Below are 18,636 nucleotides of genomic sequence, written 5' to 3'. Positions count from 1 at the left end.
TAGAACAGCAATTATAAAAGAGGAGAGACAGGAGGAAATAAAAGACAGAAAGAACGGAACCGATGAAGAACATTGATACAAAGAAAATAAAGAAAAACAGTTCTACGTGACGATGAAAAGAACGTGCTTATCGCGACAGAGAGTCAGAAAATAATAGAGCGACTATGGAAAGGACTGTGGATGAAAAATTGTCGATTTCTCAACCTCCAGGACGATATACGTGTATTATGGGAAAAAACTTGCAATAAGAGAAACCAAAGAAAGTATAGCGTACGTAAACGCAAACTCGTGACTACGATACTCGCAATCATACTTGAGATACGGAAAAACTGTAAACGACGAAAGGCAAACGTATACTTGTATTCGATCGTGAATATTTTAACGACGATTAATCGATAAACAGCTGTAAGGGAAAACAGATCGAGAGATAAAACGAAATGGGAAAGAAGGGGAGGGAGGAAATCTGTGGAATGAAATTATACGATGAAAAGAAAAAGTAGAAAGTAAATCTGCTAAATCAAAGTGAATAAAAAGGAAAGAGAGACAAAGAGAGTAGAAAGAAAAGAGTGAATCTGTCGCAGCGAAGTAATCAAGAGACTGATTGAGAGCATAAAATCGCGAGCAACCGAGTGGACAGCAGGGACGAATAGAAAGCTAAGAAGGAGCTATAAAGAAAAGGAAAAAGAGGAAACAGCTAGTTGGATGAAGGAACGAGATGAACGAGTTGTACGTGACGTTGTAACCAAAGCGATGCGATGGTTCGAAGTAATCAAGGGTCAGAGCAAAATAAACGAGGACCTTCGATGAAAAGGTTCGTACCGGGGGTGAGTTTCTCTTTGAACGGCGAGAAAGTGAAAAAGGAACAAAACTCGAAGGAAATAGAGAAATAGAAACGATGAGAAATTGGGAACCGGAAAAGATAGATTATAGGTGTCGGCGAAGGACTTTACGATGCTTGAGTTATGAAGCTTCGAACTATTAAAGGAAAAGACAGGTCAGGTACAGGTCTGTATATCGCAGCGATACAAAGAACGTCAATTACGGATACAATCTGGAAAGTAATTTGAACTTGTTAAATCGATGAGAATACGTTGAACGTTAGTTTGCGGATAAATTTAAAGAAATACGTGAAAATACTGCAGAAAGAAAGGGACGTGGGTGATTTACAAAGAAAAATGGATAACATAAAATTAAAAATACTTTTAAAGATACCTATGGAGAAAGAGAGACAAAAGTATTTGTATAATTCGAACAGAGTAGTGAAATATACAGAAAGAAAGGGACATAGGTGATTTATAAAATAAAATGAATAATATAAAATTAAAAATACTTTTAAGGATACCTACGGAGAAAGAGAGACAGAAGTATTTGTAGTAAGTAAGAGAAGCAATATTTCCTGTATCACTGTACATATAGTAGCTGAAAAGTTTCAAATATTTATAGGAATTATATATATATATATGATATAAATCGTTGCGAAAAGAATTCACAGATTGTAAATAATTTTACAAATTTATTTCCTCGCGCTTCTGAAACAAAAATAGTATGTGTTTTAATTAGACAGTTGTAAAATATCGTGCATTGTTTTTATGGAATTCAATGAAATTCGCAAATCTCACTGTTGTCAGAAACACTGTCAACACGTTGACATTCTCATTTTTAGAACAGAGAAGCGGGTCGCTCTCTGAAAATGTCAAACAACGTGGGTTGAGATCGGCCATCTTTAAAGCAAATAACAGTTAAATTAACAGGCATTTCCTTTGGCAAGGAAGCAGTATACAGAGAGAAGCAAACCGAAATAACAAAGTATGAGACAATACTATAATATTATTTCTCGTTATTTCCTTTAAAATCATGAGAATTTGATTCTAAGAAGATCACATTGCGTGTGCATAAATTCATCCATACATTTCCATTCTCTTTCCCTCGCTATTCGTATCTTATTTTCTATATTTGCATACCGTCGATGAACTTTTACGAAAAGTATCGTAACAAATGGGAGAGTAGAAAATGGAGAGTACGAGAATGGAATAATTTAAAAGCTATAAAATGCGTACATCGCGACGTATGTGACGCAAAGCCAGAAAAATGAAAGAAACAAATAAACGAACGAACAAACGAAAAGTCGTAAGCTTGCAGCTGAAATATAATTTCGTCGTTGATGTCCAGCGTTTTCGAAAGAACAATTTTTGTCTATCAATATCGTATAAAAAATAGTTACGTTACTAAAGTTTAGATAATCCTTGTTTTCCAAAAACTCTGAAGTTTCATCTTCGAAATGTTTCCCTTTCGTCCTCCACGTCCCTCTTCCAAAATCGAAGATGTCATCTTTTGCGATACTATTTTACACGATATTTGTTTCGACACGGTAGATGTATCGGTGTTGCATCGTACCTTTCAGCAGACGAGCCACGCTCAGTCACAAAAAACTTCGTAAAATCGATCGCAACGAAACGAATGATTCGAGTTTCCGGAAAAGCACGCGACCGTCGAACGATGGAAAGTAATAATAAATGTTTCATAGTAGCGTAACACGTGACCTACATAGCGTACTTGGGATACGATTCCCATACAATATTTAACACGCTCGTATTTTTCCGTATATTGTTATTTTTCCGTAATCGGAATCTTTTAAAACGTGCCACAATTTGAAATACAACTTTCTACGAAAAGGAATTATTGTACAGACTCGATCTTTAATTCTTCAACTTCTTATCGTTCTGTCGGAACTCGTTTTAACTTCGGTTTTATTTGCTTACTAACAGAAAGCTTAAAGTAATCGAATAATCAACCTACTTACGATATTCGATCGTTATTTAAATAAATTTCTTAATCTAAAATCGACGTTTAATTTTGAAACGTACATATTATTCATTTTTTACCTGTATCTCGAAATGTATCGGTCTTTTATAAAGAAGACTATAAAAACTGTAAACAGAATCACCATTTCGCATCCTATTCAAATAAATCTCTTGTTTAAACGACGAGGAGGCACACAGCTTGTTGTTTGTCGCACGTGATACAAATACTGGTATTTAACAGTTAATTAAACGCGTGTTGCTAACTGGACCATGTAATGGAACGGCACGGTCCATATTGACGTTATATCAGCCGAAAAAAATTGCGTATTCTTTCGATTCCGAACGACATGTGTATCATCGAGCGGATCAATCGGACGGAAATTTATTTCCGCGACCAGAACCATGAAGTTTACTTGCATCGCCAGTTTTATGTTACGCTAACGGTACACCGTGGATGAAAACAGCATAACTCGATCGTAGAAGGAAAGCTGAAATTTACGTTTGAACGTTCGTAGAAACTTTTTACAAAATCTGTTACACGTACGTACGTACGATACAAAATTCTTCGAAATTTCATTAATCTTGTAACGAGACAAGCTTATCACGATTATACCGAAACAAAGCCGAATGAAATCGCTTGGCTGAATTATCTGTCTCTACAAAATCGCGCGTACGATTCTGAATGAGACTACATCAACGTGCGTTCCATCTTAAAACTTTAATATATAGCAGCGTTATACCGTTTACCGTTTACCGTGGCTATCTCCATCTTTCGCTCATTTTCATCGAATAGTTTGTGGGAATGTCAGCCAGCCGCGTTACTTTTTCCCTGCTTCGTTCACGTACAACACGAATTAACGGGACCCCGCCTCGTCAATTCTAACGAACGATCGAGGAGGGTGGAGCTATCGCGCACATATTAACGAAGCTGCGCGAAAAACTTTTTCCCTGTATGCTACGATCGTCGGAATTTGCGTCAAACCGTGCAGCTTGTTTGCTATTACGTGTGCACGTAATAAATACGCTTTGTCTCCGACTGAGAATATCATTTTCTGGAAATTGTGCGTATACATTTAAGATCGTACGATTTTTAGATTTCATGTGAAAAGTGGACCCACGGGAAATAAGTTTTTATCTGACTGAAAAGAATTTGCTGAACAAAGGTGTCGAGAATGGATATTAAGTGGAGAATTTGATCGACGAATAGCGTTATCAGTATTTCTGGAAATGTCTTTATTCGTAATTCTTGCCATTCGGAACGTTTAACTCTACCATTTAACCATATAATTCCGATTAGCCTCTAATTAGAATTAATCTTTCGCTTTGACGTGAGATATTACATGATGATAAATTGAACGAAATATAAAAAGAAGGAGGCAAAATTCAAGATATACGACTGGATTTTAATTGAAATTTGTAGTAGATGAAAATGAAAATGGAGGTAGTAAATCTGAGAAATCTGATAGAACGTAGATAGAAGGAACTCGGGAAAGCAGAAGAATTAGGGTGGCTGGTCCTGCTGATTCGTGGCTTTACGATCTTTCTCTATTCGACCGCGCTAATACATAATACTAACGGAATATAATTTTCCGTCCAAAATTTCGAATATCTTTAAAATAATCAAGAAGTATACGGTTGATGATTCGACCGGTGAATCGTACGAACGATTAAATCGAACAACTTAACGCACCGCTTCTTCCGAACGTCGCTTCTTACATCGTTCCGCTTTGATATTAAAGGAAACACTTGGAAAACTTATAACCCCAAGAATATCCTCGATCCTTACTTTCCACAGTCGGAAATAAGATTTTCGAAACGACGGACCACGAATCGGAAACTCGAATATACATGGAAAAGTGAAAAATGAGTCCAAGTCGCTTGGATCCCTTTCAGCTAAGGGTATCTTTTTCAATTAACAGCGCGTCGCGAATTTCCATTTTCCTCTGATATCCAGCCAACCACCCTTCCAAACTTAACAAGTCGTTAGAAGCGACAAAGGGCCGAAAGGGGTTTGTCGGCGGTGTAAGCGAAGCGAAAGTTGTAACCATCGTAAATATGTAGTCCGTCGTGCGCTTTGGGATTCATTAATAAAGAAAGAAGGGGAAGGCAACCGCTTTCGTATACAACGATTAATCACGTCAGTGACGCTTACGACAGCCTTTATGGAGCCGTTAAACTCAGCTATGAAGATAATCCGGACTTTAAAAGCCGTCCTCTTTAACGTTGCTTTTTCTCTCGCGCCGTCGCGTCGCCGAGATTAACCCTTTCCTTCTACTTTCTCTTTTTACATTTTCCACGCTCCTCCTTAACGTTCTTCGTCGTTATCCCGTTCGGTCGTTTACCGGAAAATCGCAGCTCGATGATTATTTGATCGTAACGGTGGATTTGCATTATCAAGGTTTACCGATGGAAGATAGTACAGGGTCCGACAAAGCGAATTAAATCGCAGGAACGATGATTTTTAACGAATATCGGGAATGATTTCGAGCGAGGAACTGCGAAGATCTGGAAAAAGATCGTTGGAAATTATTTCTGTAACGAAAAATATTTCTTGTACCACGCTATCGGCCACTCGTTAGAACTTTCGATCTTATCGAGATAATTTTAATGATACATTTTAAGATAAAAACGGTATATAAAAGGCTCGTTTCACGCAGATAAAGCGTTACTTTGTACAACTTGGACAACATGTTACAGTATGCTACGTATTAAAATATTTAAAAAAAATACCCGCATATAAAATAAATTTATTTTTTTTTTTGTTGAAGAAACAAACAACCACACTCTGCACACTTTTCTTCACAGTTTGACGATTTCCTGCATTGACATGGCTATGCGTATTCTATGCAACCTTAATTCTATCTATCTTAGAGACACATATGAAATACAAAATTCTTTTGCAAATGTCTAACTAATAATCTTCAGAAAACAACATCTGTCACAAAACGCTGTTCAGATCGAGGATATACAGTAACAACTCCCAGTAAGTCTGTCGCATATTAACGTACGGCTTTCCTCAACGAGAAAAACAAGCGGTAAAATTAATGTGATCATTAGTCTAGGAGCAGCTTGAGCCTCTGTGCAAACGTTATCGCTCCGTTCGTGTGCATCCTTCGTATACAACGTAACGATATTCGTGCCATAATACCTAGAACATAATACTTGTGCATCCTCGTGGTAATTGCATTTCGTAGTTGCATGCCAATGTGTTAGATGTTTCCCTTTCAAGATATCAGCCAGGCTGCCGGTACACATCACCGCAGACGATTTGAGAGGATACGTTATTAAAACGTTCCTTAACACTTCGTTACTCGTATCCTTATCGTTTAAATGTGCACGTGCACGTATAACAGGTCGGATATTAGGTTCAGCAATCTACGATAACATTCCATAACGTTCGAGTATTCGCTCGATTGAATTTACAATCGCAGTAGAGAAATTTAAATTCAACGAGTCAAACCTACCTAAATATACAAAATCAATTTGCCGAATGTAAATTTTTCAAAATCCGATATAACGCGATAAATTAGAAAATAGGTCAAACGAATTTACGAGGAGTATTATTCGATCGACGACGAAGTCGCGTAGATTTTTCGATACGGTTGGAAAAGGCGCGCTAAAGAGCTCGTAAAATACTCTTTTAAGAACTTCTATTGGCGATTAGGTTAAAAACTATATATTTTATTTTTTAGAAGCACACAGTGAGCTTCGAATAGAATTTTCCTCACTTTATGTATGAAAATATTTTAAAAAATGAATACAAAGAGCTTCTCTTCGTCGATCGATACGTCGAATAACGACGTATCGACGCGTAATCGTCGTACAAAATAACATCTTATTTATTTAGTTTTCCTCCGCTTCTGAAACTACAGCTAGCTCTTAAACCAATCGCCAATAGCGTTCTCTTAAATATTTTTACGAGTCTCGTAGTACGTTCAATATTAAAGAATCTGTGTGATTTCATTATCGATTAAACGGTGCTCCTTGTTAGACGTTTCATCGATGAATTCGAAATTATACGTGACGAACAAACTACGGACGGTTCATTATCGCGATCAGGCCGTAAAAACGAGACTTTACAAAACACACACGGTATATGCCGTGTGTCCGCAAGAATCAACATAGCAGGCCAGAATACACAGCGAACACGCGTTAAGGGACGTGGTAACAAGTCCTCTCGACGTCGATAGCACGATGGCCGGGCAAAGCCTAAATTAAAACGTTTTTGCGAAACCGCTTATTTGTTTTCGCGAGGTGTGCGAACGCGCGCAAATAAGTACGCTTTACCCGTTTTATATCCGTTTACGAGATACAGCTCGGCTCTTCCTTTCTCGTTCGACCGTGCTGTGCGCTTCTTTTACGATCTTCTCTTCGTTCTTCGCTCGCCTAATTTCTTCCTCTCTTTATTTTCTCGTCTCTGTGTTTTCTCCTCCGTTTGGAACGATCCTCCGCGGAGGACCGACGAGAACGCGGCCTCGGGTCGCCGAGAACGAATGCGAAAACCGTGTGATCGTGAAAATGTATGCTCTTCCTTGGATCGTGAGGTTGAAACCAGAGATCTAGGATCGAGAGTTCCTTCGAAACAGCTAGGTATCCTGCGTAAATTCTGTGTGTGTGTGTGTGCGTGAGTGCGTCTGTGTACGTGTATAGAACGCGGTTTCCACGTGTTTGTTACACGAATAATCGATCGGTACGTGTGTTCAAAATTGTACTTTAAATTTAAAAACGAAATTTTGCTCGAACAATCGAGCAGACGTTACGTTACAGTTAATTTATTGGCAACTTATAGGTCGGTATGTATATTACATGATGTGATATGTACACCACGCGAATGTAGATAAAAATTCCGTGTTGAAATATTAGTAGTCGACGCTACTCTGTCTACTCTCGATCCTTGAATCTGTTTGAACGAATCCTTTGTATGCGTGGAAAAGCAAAGGTGGTCGTTGAATCGAATGAAAGATTATAAGGGGTGAAACCTATCGGATAGATAAAGGAAAATAATGTCACGATTCGATAGTAATCAGAAAAGTAAAGTAGTCCATTGTGCGTGGAACTTCCGGAAAGTAACCCTGCGGTCTTTCATTCTTAGTGACGAGTCGAGCGGATCCTCGATCCATTGCCGTGACTAATCGCCTCTTTTTTATGTTTTTTTCTTCGGGGTATCTTCTGGAACACCCCGAATTCAGGGTCGTACTTCAATTGCATCATGTTCATGGTGGCGAGCAGCGTCGTTCTGACGGTGTTAGTACTAAATTTTCACCACAGGACGCCAGACAGATACGTGATGCCTCAGTGGGTAAGAAATCTGTTCAAACTACATTTTAATCAACTGTTTTCGACTTGAATTTTGTTTAAATATAATTTCGGCTGTTGCAACATCTCCGACGCGAAATATTTTCTATTTTTCTTTGCGTTTTATTCGCCTTTCTCGTTTGATCCTTTCACGACGAAGAAAGATAAATAAATCAACACGATGTTTCTCGCTTAGAGACAGGATAATTATGGTCGCTTTTGATCGGATGTTTTATTACCTTCGACCAACAAAAGACAAAATTCAAGTTTGCGTGAGCTGCTTCCACTATGAGATACAGAGGGTCAGAAAATTAGGGCAATAAACGTTATATCTGCTAAATTTACTTTCAACGATTGCGCATTTTTCGTAAAAATGTCTCGAAACTAAAGTACAAAATTGTAAAATCCGTCTGTCTTTCTATTTCGATCGGTTCTTTAAATCGATCGATAAAGCGATCGCTAAAGAGAATCGGTAACACCGAAAAAATGATAAATCGCCGCTTAACGATACTTCGTGCGAGTAATATCGAACCTTTTAACGGATAACGAAGCGAAAGACGCGCGCTTTCGAAACTCGTTCAGTTTACCAGAGCGCGGAAGGACTTTGACGGATGTATGCAAAATGTAGCTAATGTTATCGTTCGTAATACTCTATCCTTATCCGCGGTGGCCATTACAGCCATTAAAGACAGTGCTTTAGTAGCTGAAAGTTTAAAGTGCCTTCGAGGCGTTGGCGCTTCCTCTTGGCCGTTCGTTGGTTACTAGAACTTTCATAAACCAAGGGGAAACGTACTTCAACCGGAGACAAGAATCCTACGGGCTACGAAAAATTCCGCGCGGTACTTTTCCGTGCCATTATTTCCAGATACAAGCGAGCACCGCGAAACAAAGAATACCGATCTCCCGCAAACGTACAAGAGAAAAAGATCGTGCTTGGTGTATATGGCATTAAGTAATTCCAATCGCACGGAATAATTTCACGAGAGGAACAAAAAATTTCGTATTGGTTAAATCTTCTATCTATATTTATATTCGATGAAAATAAGCGCGGCTTATAGAAAAGAAATTTAATTTCGTAAAAGAAATAAATTAATCGTTTTTCTAATCTTTCAGGCCTGTTAACGATACGTGTAATTAATGTGCACGTGTCTCTACAATATGTTTAAGTAGATGCGAATTCATCGTACAAATATGTTCGTTTTACCAATTAATTAATTAACCAATATCTGTTTTCAAAAAAGATCGTGACTGGACTTCCACTGTACGATTCGTTAAATTTTAATCATTTAGAATCCATGCTGTATACTTTTATTTATAAATAAGAAAATCGAGATACTCTTGTTTAATTTCAATATCGTTCGTTTTTGATTATCGGTGGCTCGACTGTTTTGGCAGGTGACAGATTACTGGAAATCGACTTATACCACTTTCAAAGTAAACGCGCTCCGTTGTAACAAAAATAGCTTACCTGTATATTTTTATGAGAAACGTGCGCCAAATAAATGTCGGAAGGGATTTCATAAACCGTTGATAAATGCAATAAATATAAATTCTTAATATAATCAGTTTTAATTATAAGCGAATAAAAATGACTATCGATTTCAAGTAACACGTATAAATCTTGTTCTCCGTTGCATATAGATTAAAACGTTGTTTTTACAATGGTTGCCGTGCTTGCTGCGCATGAGTCGACCAGGGAAGAAGATCACAAAGAAGAACATTCTGGGAGGAAACCGAAGAGGGAAGAGTATAGAACTGAAGGAGAAGAGTAGCAAGAGTTTACTGGCGAACGTTTTAGACATCGACGATGACATCCGTCACAAGAATAGCGCGGCAAATCCTCCTTCCGGCTACATAAGGTACTACGTTTGCTCAAAATTCTCGAGTTTCGTAATTCTGTTCCGACGTGCTGTTCCTTTTTACTGTAAAAATTCATGCAATGAAAAGTAAGGAATATCTTAATCTATTTCAACGTACCAAGGAAATTGCAATATCCGGAACAAAGTTTGTAGAAATCCTTTCTAGAATCTCTAACACACTCCCTTGTGTACACGTTTATGCGCAAAAGTACAGAATGCCCTACGGATTCCTCTACGAACTTTGTCGTTCTACGATAAAAATTCATATTCTACAGTATCCTATGGTTACTAGAAATTTATCTCTACTAAATATTCTACGGTTAAAATTAATCGATAGCGTACACTGTGTCATTTAACAGTGATAAACGGAATTTTTGTATAGATTTGCTATCGTAGGATGACGATACCAACAATTCTTGTTGATCATTCGAATAATTCTTACTAAATTGACGGTATTTATACCGCAATTAATAGACGTAAAATAGAATCGATTGATCACGATTTAAAAACTCAAGCGACTGTACTTACCTACGAAAGCTTAGTGCATGGGAAAATACCTAACAAGGTAAACCAATACGGTAATTCGTAGTTTGTAATTTTAAACTATGCTAAAACACTCTGGAGAGAAAAAGCGTATGACTCGCAAAATAACAAGGTTTTCCACGGCACGCCGGATATGTAAATTCAGTGCGAGTGAACGCACGGCTGAAGCGCGTGCTTTCGAATCAACATACTTGGCATGACAATGTAATTGAACCCGTGTAATCCTCGTTCCAGCACATATTCCGCGGTCCGACTGGATCTCGAAACGGGATACGATAATATTGCCAAAATTATTATATCGTTGCCGTGTAAGAAATAACAATTTTACCTATCGTGTTCTTTGCCTTCGTGTTCGTGCTTTCAAAAATTATAGATACTTGTACAACCAAGAAAAACAAAAAAAAAAAAAAAAAAATAGAAGAAAAGGCAAGCGACGTTGTAACATCGAAAAGACGTATCTTTGGACAACTATCTTGAAATACGTTAATAGTGAGTTCGGTAATTTCAATTTTAAAAGCCGTATTCGTGTCTCCATTTCCGTTGAATATAATACGTCGAGGATATAGATTTTTCCGACTACAGAGTCGCTGTTCGTTTAAATTTTCAGCGTATCGGCCCTTGGCGAGGACATTTATTTTCTCCTTCTCTTCGATGGTTGTCTGTCATACCATGCTGATATCAAACGCTAGTTGAGACATTTCCGATAAAATAATTCCATGTGCTCTTCGATGTGTCTGCCAGATGGAACGACGAGACAAAATTTATTTACGAAACGCTTGAACGTGAAACGTTCGGTGAAAAGGCATTAACATGAAAGCCGTGTATCGCATCCCTCCTTGTCTTTATTTTCTCTTTTGTTTTATACTTGTTTGTATTTCTCTCTAAAGTAATAGAGAAGAAGAAGAGCACATTTACGGTTAGTTTGACAATCCATTTTTCCATTATACTCCGGTCTTTCAACGTTGCTCGGATTTCTTTTAGAGATAAGACGACAAAAATTTCCATTTAATCGTTACTTTGATCGAACAATAGGTCGGCGTTCGGTACACCGATATCTACTGGAAGGCCTGCAACGGTCGAAGATACGTCGGCGTCGTTACCTCTTAGCGGGATGCAAGAGGAACTGCACACGATTCTTAAGGAATTGCGATTCATCACGGATCGAATGAAAAAGGCGGACGAAGGCGATGAGATCATTAGCGATTGGAAATTTGCCGCCATGGTGGTGGACAGGTACATTTCGTTTTATTATTACGTTATCAAAGAAAAACGTAAAATCGTATCGAAATACTTGTAATATAGAATATAAAGTTTCAATGGACCTATTTCAAATATAACTAATTATGATTTCGATTTTTTGTTAATTACAGGCTTTGTTTGATCGTCTTCACGATGTTCACGGTTTTGGCCACGATAGTGATATTGTGTCGTGCGCCACACATAATCGTCCAATAAACAGACTGCCCCGGTCGAGTCACCGAAAAAATGCACAAAAAATGCCAAAGGTAAAATCACACCTAAATATACTTGACCGTTGCAAATTTCATCTTTGTATAAATAAAGACTAGTTGTCTAGTTGAGACTAGTTGTTGAATGTCCTGAAAATATAACGAAGCATGTCTTATACCGATATGCCAATACGCGTTTTTCAAATCTCATACGACATCGCAATCGCTATGAAATCGAATTCACATTTTGCATTTGATCTCTCTTTCACATTTTTCTCTGAAGAATAATTTTGCAGTAAATTTAAGGGCGCAACCCGATAAAAAAAAAAGATATAACTTTCACGGAAAGCCGAAATTATGTTCTGAGCGCGCTCAAATTTTTCAAATTCAACGCCATCGTCATAAAAAAAAAAAAAACGTGAAATTAATCAAACTTCGTTTGAAAATATACCTACCGTTCGTTGGATTTAACAAATTTTTACTTTTAAAACTCGTCATTCTCGATTTTACGTTGTTTCGCTGTTACCAATGCGTTATAATACAACTTTCGTGCGATTGCTGTGTCGAAACGTTCAACATATCAACAACGTAAAAGAGATTTCCACTGCCCACCAATTTCTAACGAACAACGACACCTGCGCGTGTACATCGGTTGTTGCATTCGAGTAGCGTGTAACGTCACTCTTCGCACGACGCGAGTCTCGCCCAGAAACTAAATTATACAGTACGGAGATGAGAATAATTCGTTTTACATGGCGACCGTAATTCGTTCGTCGTTATCGATTATTCGACGCGTGTATATAATTCTTCCCCGACATTAGGATACCGGTATCTACGAAAATCGTGGATTGGGCGAAATGAAATTTTCAGAAACTTACAAATCGTTTCAAAATTTAATTTCAATAATTTTAATAATTTAAAAAATAAACTTTACCGTTACGAGTCTCTCAACTTTGTCCGATGTTTAACTCGGACCAATGTCTTTGAAACTTTTCCTCCTCGGTAAACGTTTACCGACGTGGCATTAAGAAAGAATAAGAAACGCGGAGAAACCATACGCATTGCATCGGTTACTAATTGTTGGAAAGTAGAGCAGGAACAACTACATTTTGCATTTACTCGTTTCTCTTTCACAGAAACGACGACACGTGGGTTTGAAGGAGGCTGCCAGGATGAAGCGACCAAGGGACGAAAGTACGAGAAGGACTCGTTGCTTCGTACTTCCTTTCCTCCCGCTCTCCCTCTCTCTCCGTCTCTGGTCTCTCGTTTTCTACTCTTCTAACGAAGGAAGGAAAGGAAGAAATTGCACGCGAGGAAAACGTGCGAGACGGGCTTCCAGCTTCGACGAAATTCCAAGAAAGAGAACGAAGAAAGGAGAGCGAGCGAAAAGGAAAGAAAGAAAGGAAGAAGAAAGAAGCAAGAAAGGGGAAGAGACCGGAAGAGGAGAAGACCCGCCAGAGAGGTCGTCGTTCCGTTCGGTTCTTGCTGGTCGACCAAATTTTCGAACGTTTCGATCGTTTCGAGTCGTCGTTAAACGCGAAAGCGTTCCTCGCATGGAAGAACCGAACCAAAAGTACGAAAAAGCTAGGCAGGAAACGAGTCGAAGGAATAGGCGATATAGTAGACGTTTTGCGGACAGAGGAGGGCAAAGAAGGCGCCTCGACACGTTATACGCTATTGACAATACACGGCCATGTTGTGCGTTCACTTTCTTCGACTAACTTCTCCGTTTAAACCTAATCGACCGCCGACCGCTGTCGCTTTCTCGCTCTTTCTCTCTCTCTCTCTGTCTCTCTCTCTGTCTCTCTCTCTCTGTCTATCTCCGGACAGGTGATCGACGCTCGGTGTCGTACGGCGATCCGTAATTTTAATTATGTAATATATCGAATCGCTAACGAAAGCGAGCACGTCGATTCGTTCGAGACTATTAGGAGAATTCGGAAAAGCTGTGTGTTGTACACATTCCTCGAGAGAGTGTTGTCGCGGCCTTTCAGTAACAATAGTAACAGATGCGAACGAGAGAAAGAAGAAGGGCAACAATAATAGAAATAATGATAATAACAATAATAATAATGATAATGATAATGGTAACGATAATAATCGTAACGATTAACGATAAATAATATTAATAATAAATAGCTAATAATAATGATGATGATGATTGAATAATACTAATAATTATACTATTGTTAATGATATAACGTACATATGTTAAATAAATGAATAGTAATAATAATGGTAATAATAATAATAATAATAATAATAATAATAATAGTAATAATAGTAATAACAATAATAATAGTAATAATGATAATGATAATCGCTTTGTGTTGCGGGCGTTACGATCGAAACGTCAACATTATCGCGCCACTAAGGGTCTCCCGTGGAACTGATACGGTCTTTAAATAACTGCCAAATAAAAACCAAGAAAACTCGATACAGGGGCGTCCAACCCCTTTACAGGTAGAAACGTAAGTCGTATTTCGCGTAGGATTGTAAATGTTACGAATTATAAATATGTATATGAAGTACGCGTGTCGCTACACGCGGTTTTAAGAAGACGAAGCTTTCAAAAAGAAACATGAAAATCAGACAGGATACTGCTACTCGTCGTATTGCGTTTAATAACAATTCTCGATATCGATGCCGTAATTAATTCGATCGTGTCTTAACGAAAAAATTTGCCTTCTAAGATAACTTAATGGAAGAATAAGGATGGTCGAATAGAATAAAATTCGATGGAAATGGTGGAGGAAGCAAAGTATAGAGGACAAAACTGCCAAGTTGGACAGCCCCTGTTTTCCGTACAGACACGAATCCGAATTCTTGAAAGATCTTCGATATGTCCGCGACAAAGGGTTCCGCATCGAGCTATGACTAACATCTGACAGAGATACGTCATTGATCGCCCTGCTCTGCTATCGATTTGCGTTCTCCGATCGTACGGAAGTTCTCAATGACTGTACTCTGGCCACTCGAAAAACTGTTCCTCGAGAAACGTTCTTCTTCGAATTGTTCGCTTACGCTCTTCCTACCTTGGCTGATATTACTTTTCGCGTTAACTAACATTCGCGTTAAAAGTATTACGATAGCTTTCGATTAGAATCGGAGAAGTTAACGTTGCAACTTTCGACACGATAATAGCGAGATACTTTTCCTTTCGAAAGTGAGAACCTTTTCATTCGTTGTTTCTGTTGTTTACTTTTAATTCTAATTTAACTCCAATTCCCTAAAACTAAGGAAAAATTCAATCGGTTCTCGTATTTTGTATCCCAAGCGAGGATTGGTAAAGCGTGATTCCATCGCTTGTTAAATTATAGCTTTTGACTCGTATTTCTAGGAATTCGAAATCTCTAATTACGTTCTCGAATTCAACGCGTTACGAATGTACAATCCGGGGGAAAATGAAAAAAAGAGACAGCCGTTGGGTCAATCGTTACCGCAACGTGCGACAAAGCAGAAGTTGCGCTAGGTGTCTCTCGTGACCGTGGCTCGGAACAATGGGTTGTGCGAACAGACATTCGTCGGTCTGGTGCGTAATCCCGGTGAAAGCTCGACGAAACGTAGGAATTCAATGTCGCGGTGGGTGTACGCGCTTTTCTACGCGCGGATCCCTCGTTATCGAAATGGCGGAAACTTCAGTTTAAAAGCAATGGCTGGATTTCACGGTGTATCGTCCAATACAAAGACCGAAACTCGACCTATTGAATTTATTTAAAATACGTTGCCTGCTACGAACGGGATAAGTATGTTACCGTAGGTGTACTATCTTAAACCGCGGGAAAAGAGTTACATCAAACAACGCCAACTGCAAGACACGTACTCGAATTCGAGACTTTAAAATTGCTGCAACACCTAACTGAACGTACGAATAGCACTTGTGCCGTATTTTTAACACACCGATAACGCACATTGATACCGGACACGTTAATCGCTGCATACTCGAGCGAATTTTCAAATTAACATAAATTACGCGGTCTTGCGATATATTTCAGCCCTTTTACATATTATTCAAACGGAATTAACGAAGGAAGATGGACGATATATCTATATACGTATATATCTCGATGATATTTCTACTATGCAAAGTTTCTACATTTTAGCCACGCATTCGTGTATTTAATATTTAATTAATATTTAATATTTAATACGTAATAAAACGTAACACGTTGTAAACGGATACGTTTAATATTCTGACGAGATTCGGCGCGTATCTGCACGGAACAGAAATATCGCGTTAATCGTGTTAATTCCTTTTTACTCCGCGGGTAATCATAATTACCCATCTTATCGTTAGAATTCTAATTACCAATCTCGTCGTAAGTAATCTGCACAGGAGAAATAAATTAGGACCGTGAAACTGATATCGAGAAACATATTAGGTTACGACTAAGTTTGTCACTTTTCAAGGAGAATTCCAATGTTTTAAGAGGATATCGTGTATAAGATTGGACAGATTAATGGAAAAGGCGATAAGAAAAGATTAGGAGGTACGGCAGTTGCGCTCCTCGTATCGTACAACGAATGTAAAGTTTAACAATATTCACGCGAAACATACGCAGGAAATAAACAATAATCGTAAATACAGAATCGTTTTCCGCGACTGCGTCGATTACGTTAACGAGAAAAGAAGATCGATCAGAGGTTGAGAAATAAAACGACGGAATGCAGAAGTACAGTCATTGATCTTCGTATCGCACAAAGAAACCGCCAAGTCCTTTGCTTAAAAAACTATCGAAGCCCACTCTATTTTTCCAGTAGCGAGGCTGTACGGAACGAAAGAGTATCGATTAATCGTTGAAACGACGCGAAGAAAAAGAAAACGTAATAATATCGAATAAACTTCGAGGTGTTCCGATGAAATACTCGAATAATTCTGTACATAGAAACATGGTTGCGTGGCGTGGGACTCAATGCGACGTAAATAGGCATCTCGAACAGTGTCGGTAACGGTAATCGTAAGGATAAATATAAGTAAGAATTTAATCTAAAATTTAATATAACGCCATGTTAAAAAAAATGAAAACCAAGAAACTTCCAAGATGCGAATACAGCGTCGCGTAAAAGTTATCTCGCGATAAATTTAACAAAACGTATAAAACGGATCGTTGGTAATCTTCTTCGGAGAGATACGTTCGAAAAATCGACTCCTAGTTCGATCGTTGTAAATGGAAGCAAAAAAAGAGACGGCAAAAGAAAGCTACGTATACGTCATACGAGGGAAAGAGCAAAATTTTCCAAAATATCGTCTCGAATAATTTCTTTCCGTCGAAGTTGTTCGTAGTCGCCGACAATCGTTTCACGCGAAGTAAAACGCGCGCGCGATTTATTTTTTTTTCTTTTTTACTTTTTTTTTCGGAAAACCAAAATATCTAGAAACGTATGACGAGAGACTGGAAGACAGTTTCGAGAACAACGAAAATACGTATCGAACGTTTAATAAAACGCAAACACAAATCGAATCGAACAGGAGAGGATTTGAACGACGATTTTACCGATTCCGGGGGAATGTTTCGATCGATAAACGTGCTCCGATCTACGACCCGGTGTAATTTTCTAATTCGCAGTTTCGGTCTGAAATCGTTTCGAAATTGGCAACGATCGCTCGTTATTCCAACGATTTGTATCGAGATCGTCGATCGGCGCTCGGGAAGTTCGTTTCGAAAGCGAACTCGAAAAAAGAAACGCAGACCACGTGAAAATATTAAGATAGAAGGAAGAGGAAGAGTAATCGGCATCGAGGAAAAACGCGGTGCTGGCATCGTAAAATCTAGTGGACAATTTATCCTAATCGTATTTAACAGGAAGATTTTATATTAACGAAGAACGAACACGGCGTAGAAGAGGCATTTTTAATACGAATGCTCGTTAAGTCAGCCTAGCTAGTATCAGCTAAGAAATTTCCCACGGTACTTGTATTATCATTTAAGGGATCGAACACGCGTTACATTTCGTCTCGAAGGATAAACGATCGCGTGTATCGAGTTGTAAAAAATAAAAAAAAAAGGACGAATGTAAATGTCCGTGTAACGAATAAGAATTAACGATATTCGCATTCGGTAATCGTTTCATCGGTATGCGAAAGCGTTATCATTTTTTGCCAGAGAAACGTCATCGTTAATGTGGTCGTTACAGCTACTACTATTACCACTATTATCACTACCTTACGATACTATTAACGCTACTAACGCTATGGAACGTTATTATTATTGTTATTATTATTGTTGTTATTATTTTATCATGTTTCTTCTAATCGTCAATATCATCGTTATTGTTATATATCATCGTCATCATCGCCATCATCGTTACTACTATTACCAACAGCATTATCGTAACAAGGAAAGGGAAACACGATCACGCGAAACGAAAGACGACAAACGGCGACAAGCGTTTTCGTTTCGTTTTCCGTCGATCGAATCGCGACGAACGAAAATGCCAAATTAGTTGCGTAAATAGTTTAAGCGAGAAAGAACGTTTCGAGGAATTTGTTATCGCGTTAAAAAAGAAAAAAAAAACCGACATCGTTCGAAACATTAGGCGTTCAGAGAAGAAAAGAACAGTGTTTGAAAAAAACGCGCCTTTGCGTCGTAGCGAATACTTTGCTCTTGCGTTAAATGTAGGGAAAAAATGGAAAAAGTACGTGACATTCGTGGAACGAATAATATTGTAGGTAAATTTTCCGAAGAATCG

General features: G+C 38.4%; 1 protein-coding gene across 4 annotated transcripts in view; it reads left to right on the top strand.

The window, feature by feature from the left end:
* Nachralpha6 (nicotinic acetylcholine receptor alpha6) overlaps window positions 1-16,973 on the top strand; it is a 269,850-nt gene extending 252,877 nt beyond the window's left edge. For all 4 annotated transcript variants that reach the window (XM_072007559.1, XM_072007558.1, XM_072007557.1 and 1 more), the window contains 5 exons: window positions 7,991-8,100; window positions 9,738-9,955; window positions 11,531-11,731; window positions 11,869-12,003; window positions 13,083-16,973. In XM_072007559.1, the coding sequence (XP_071863660.1) occupies window positions 7,991-8,100; window positions 9,738-9,955; window positions 11,531-11,731; window positions 11,869-11,953 (614 nt within the window). In that variant the 3' untranslated portion in view covers window positions 11,954-12,003; window positions 13,083-16,973. The remainder of the gene's footprint in view (window positions 1-7,990; window positions 8,101-9,737; window positions 9,956-11,530; window positions 11,732-11,868; window positions 12,004-13,082) is intronic.
* Window positions 16,974-18,636: the final 1,663 nt, after the last annotated feature.

This window comes from Bombus fervidus, chromosome 7 (assembly GCF_041682495.2).
Source record: "Bombus fervidus isolate BK054 chromosome 7, iyBomFerv1, whole genome shotgun sequence".
Taxonomy (NCBI): domain Eukaryota; kingdom Metazoa; phylum Arthropoda; class Insecta; order Hymenoptera; family Apidae; genus Bombus; species Bombus fervidus.
The sequence above is the reverse complement of the archived record's forward strand: the minus strand, read 5'-3'. Positions and strand labels throughout refer to the sequence as shown.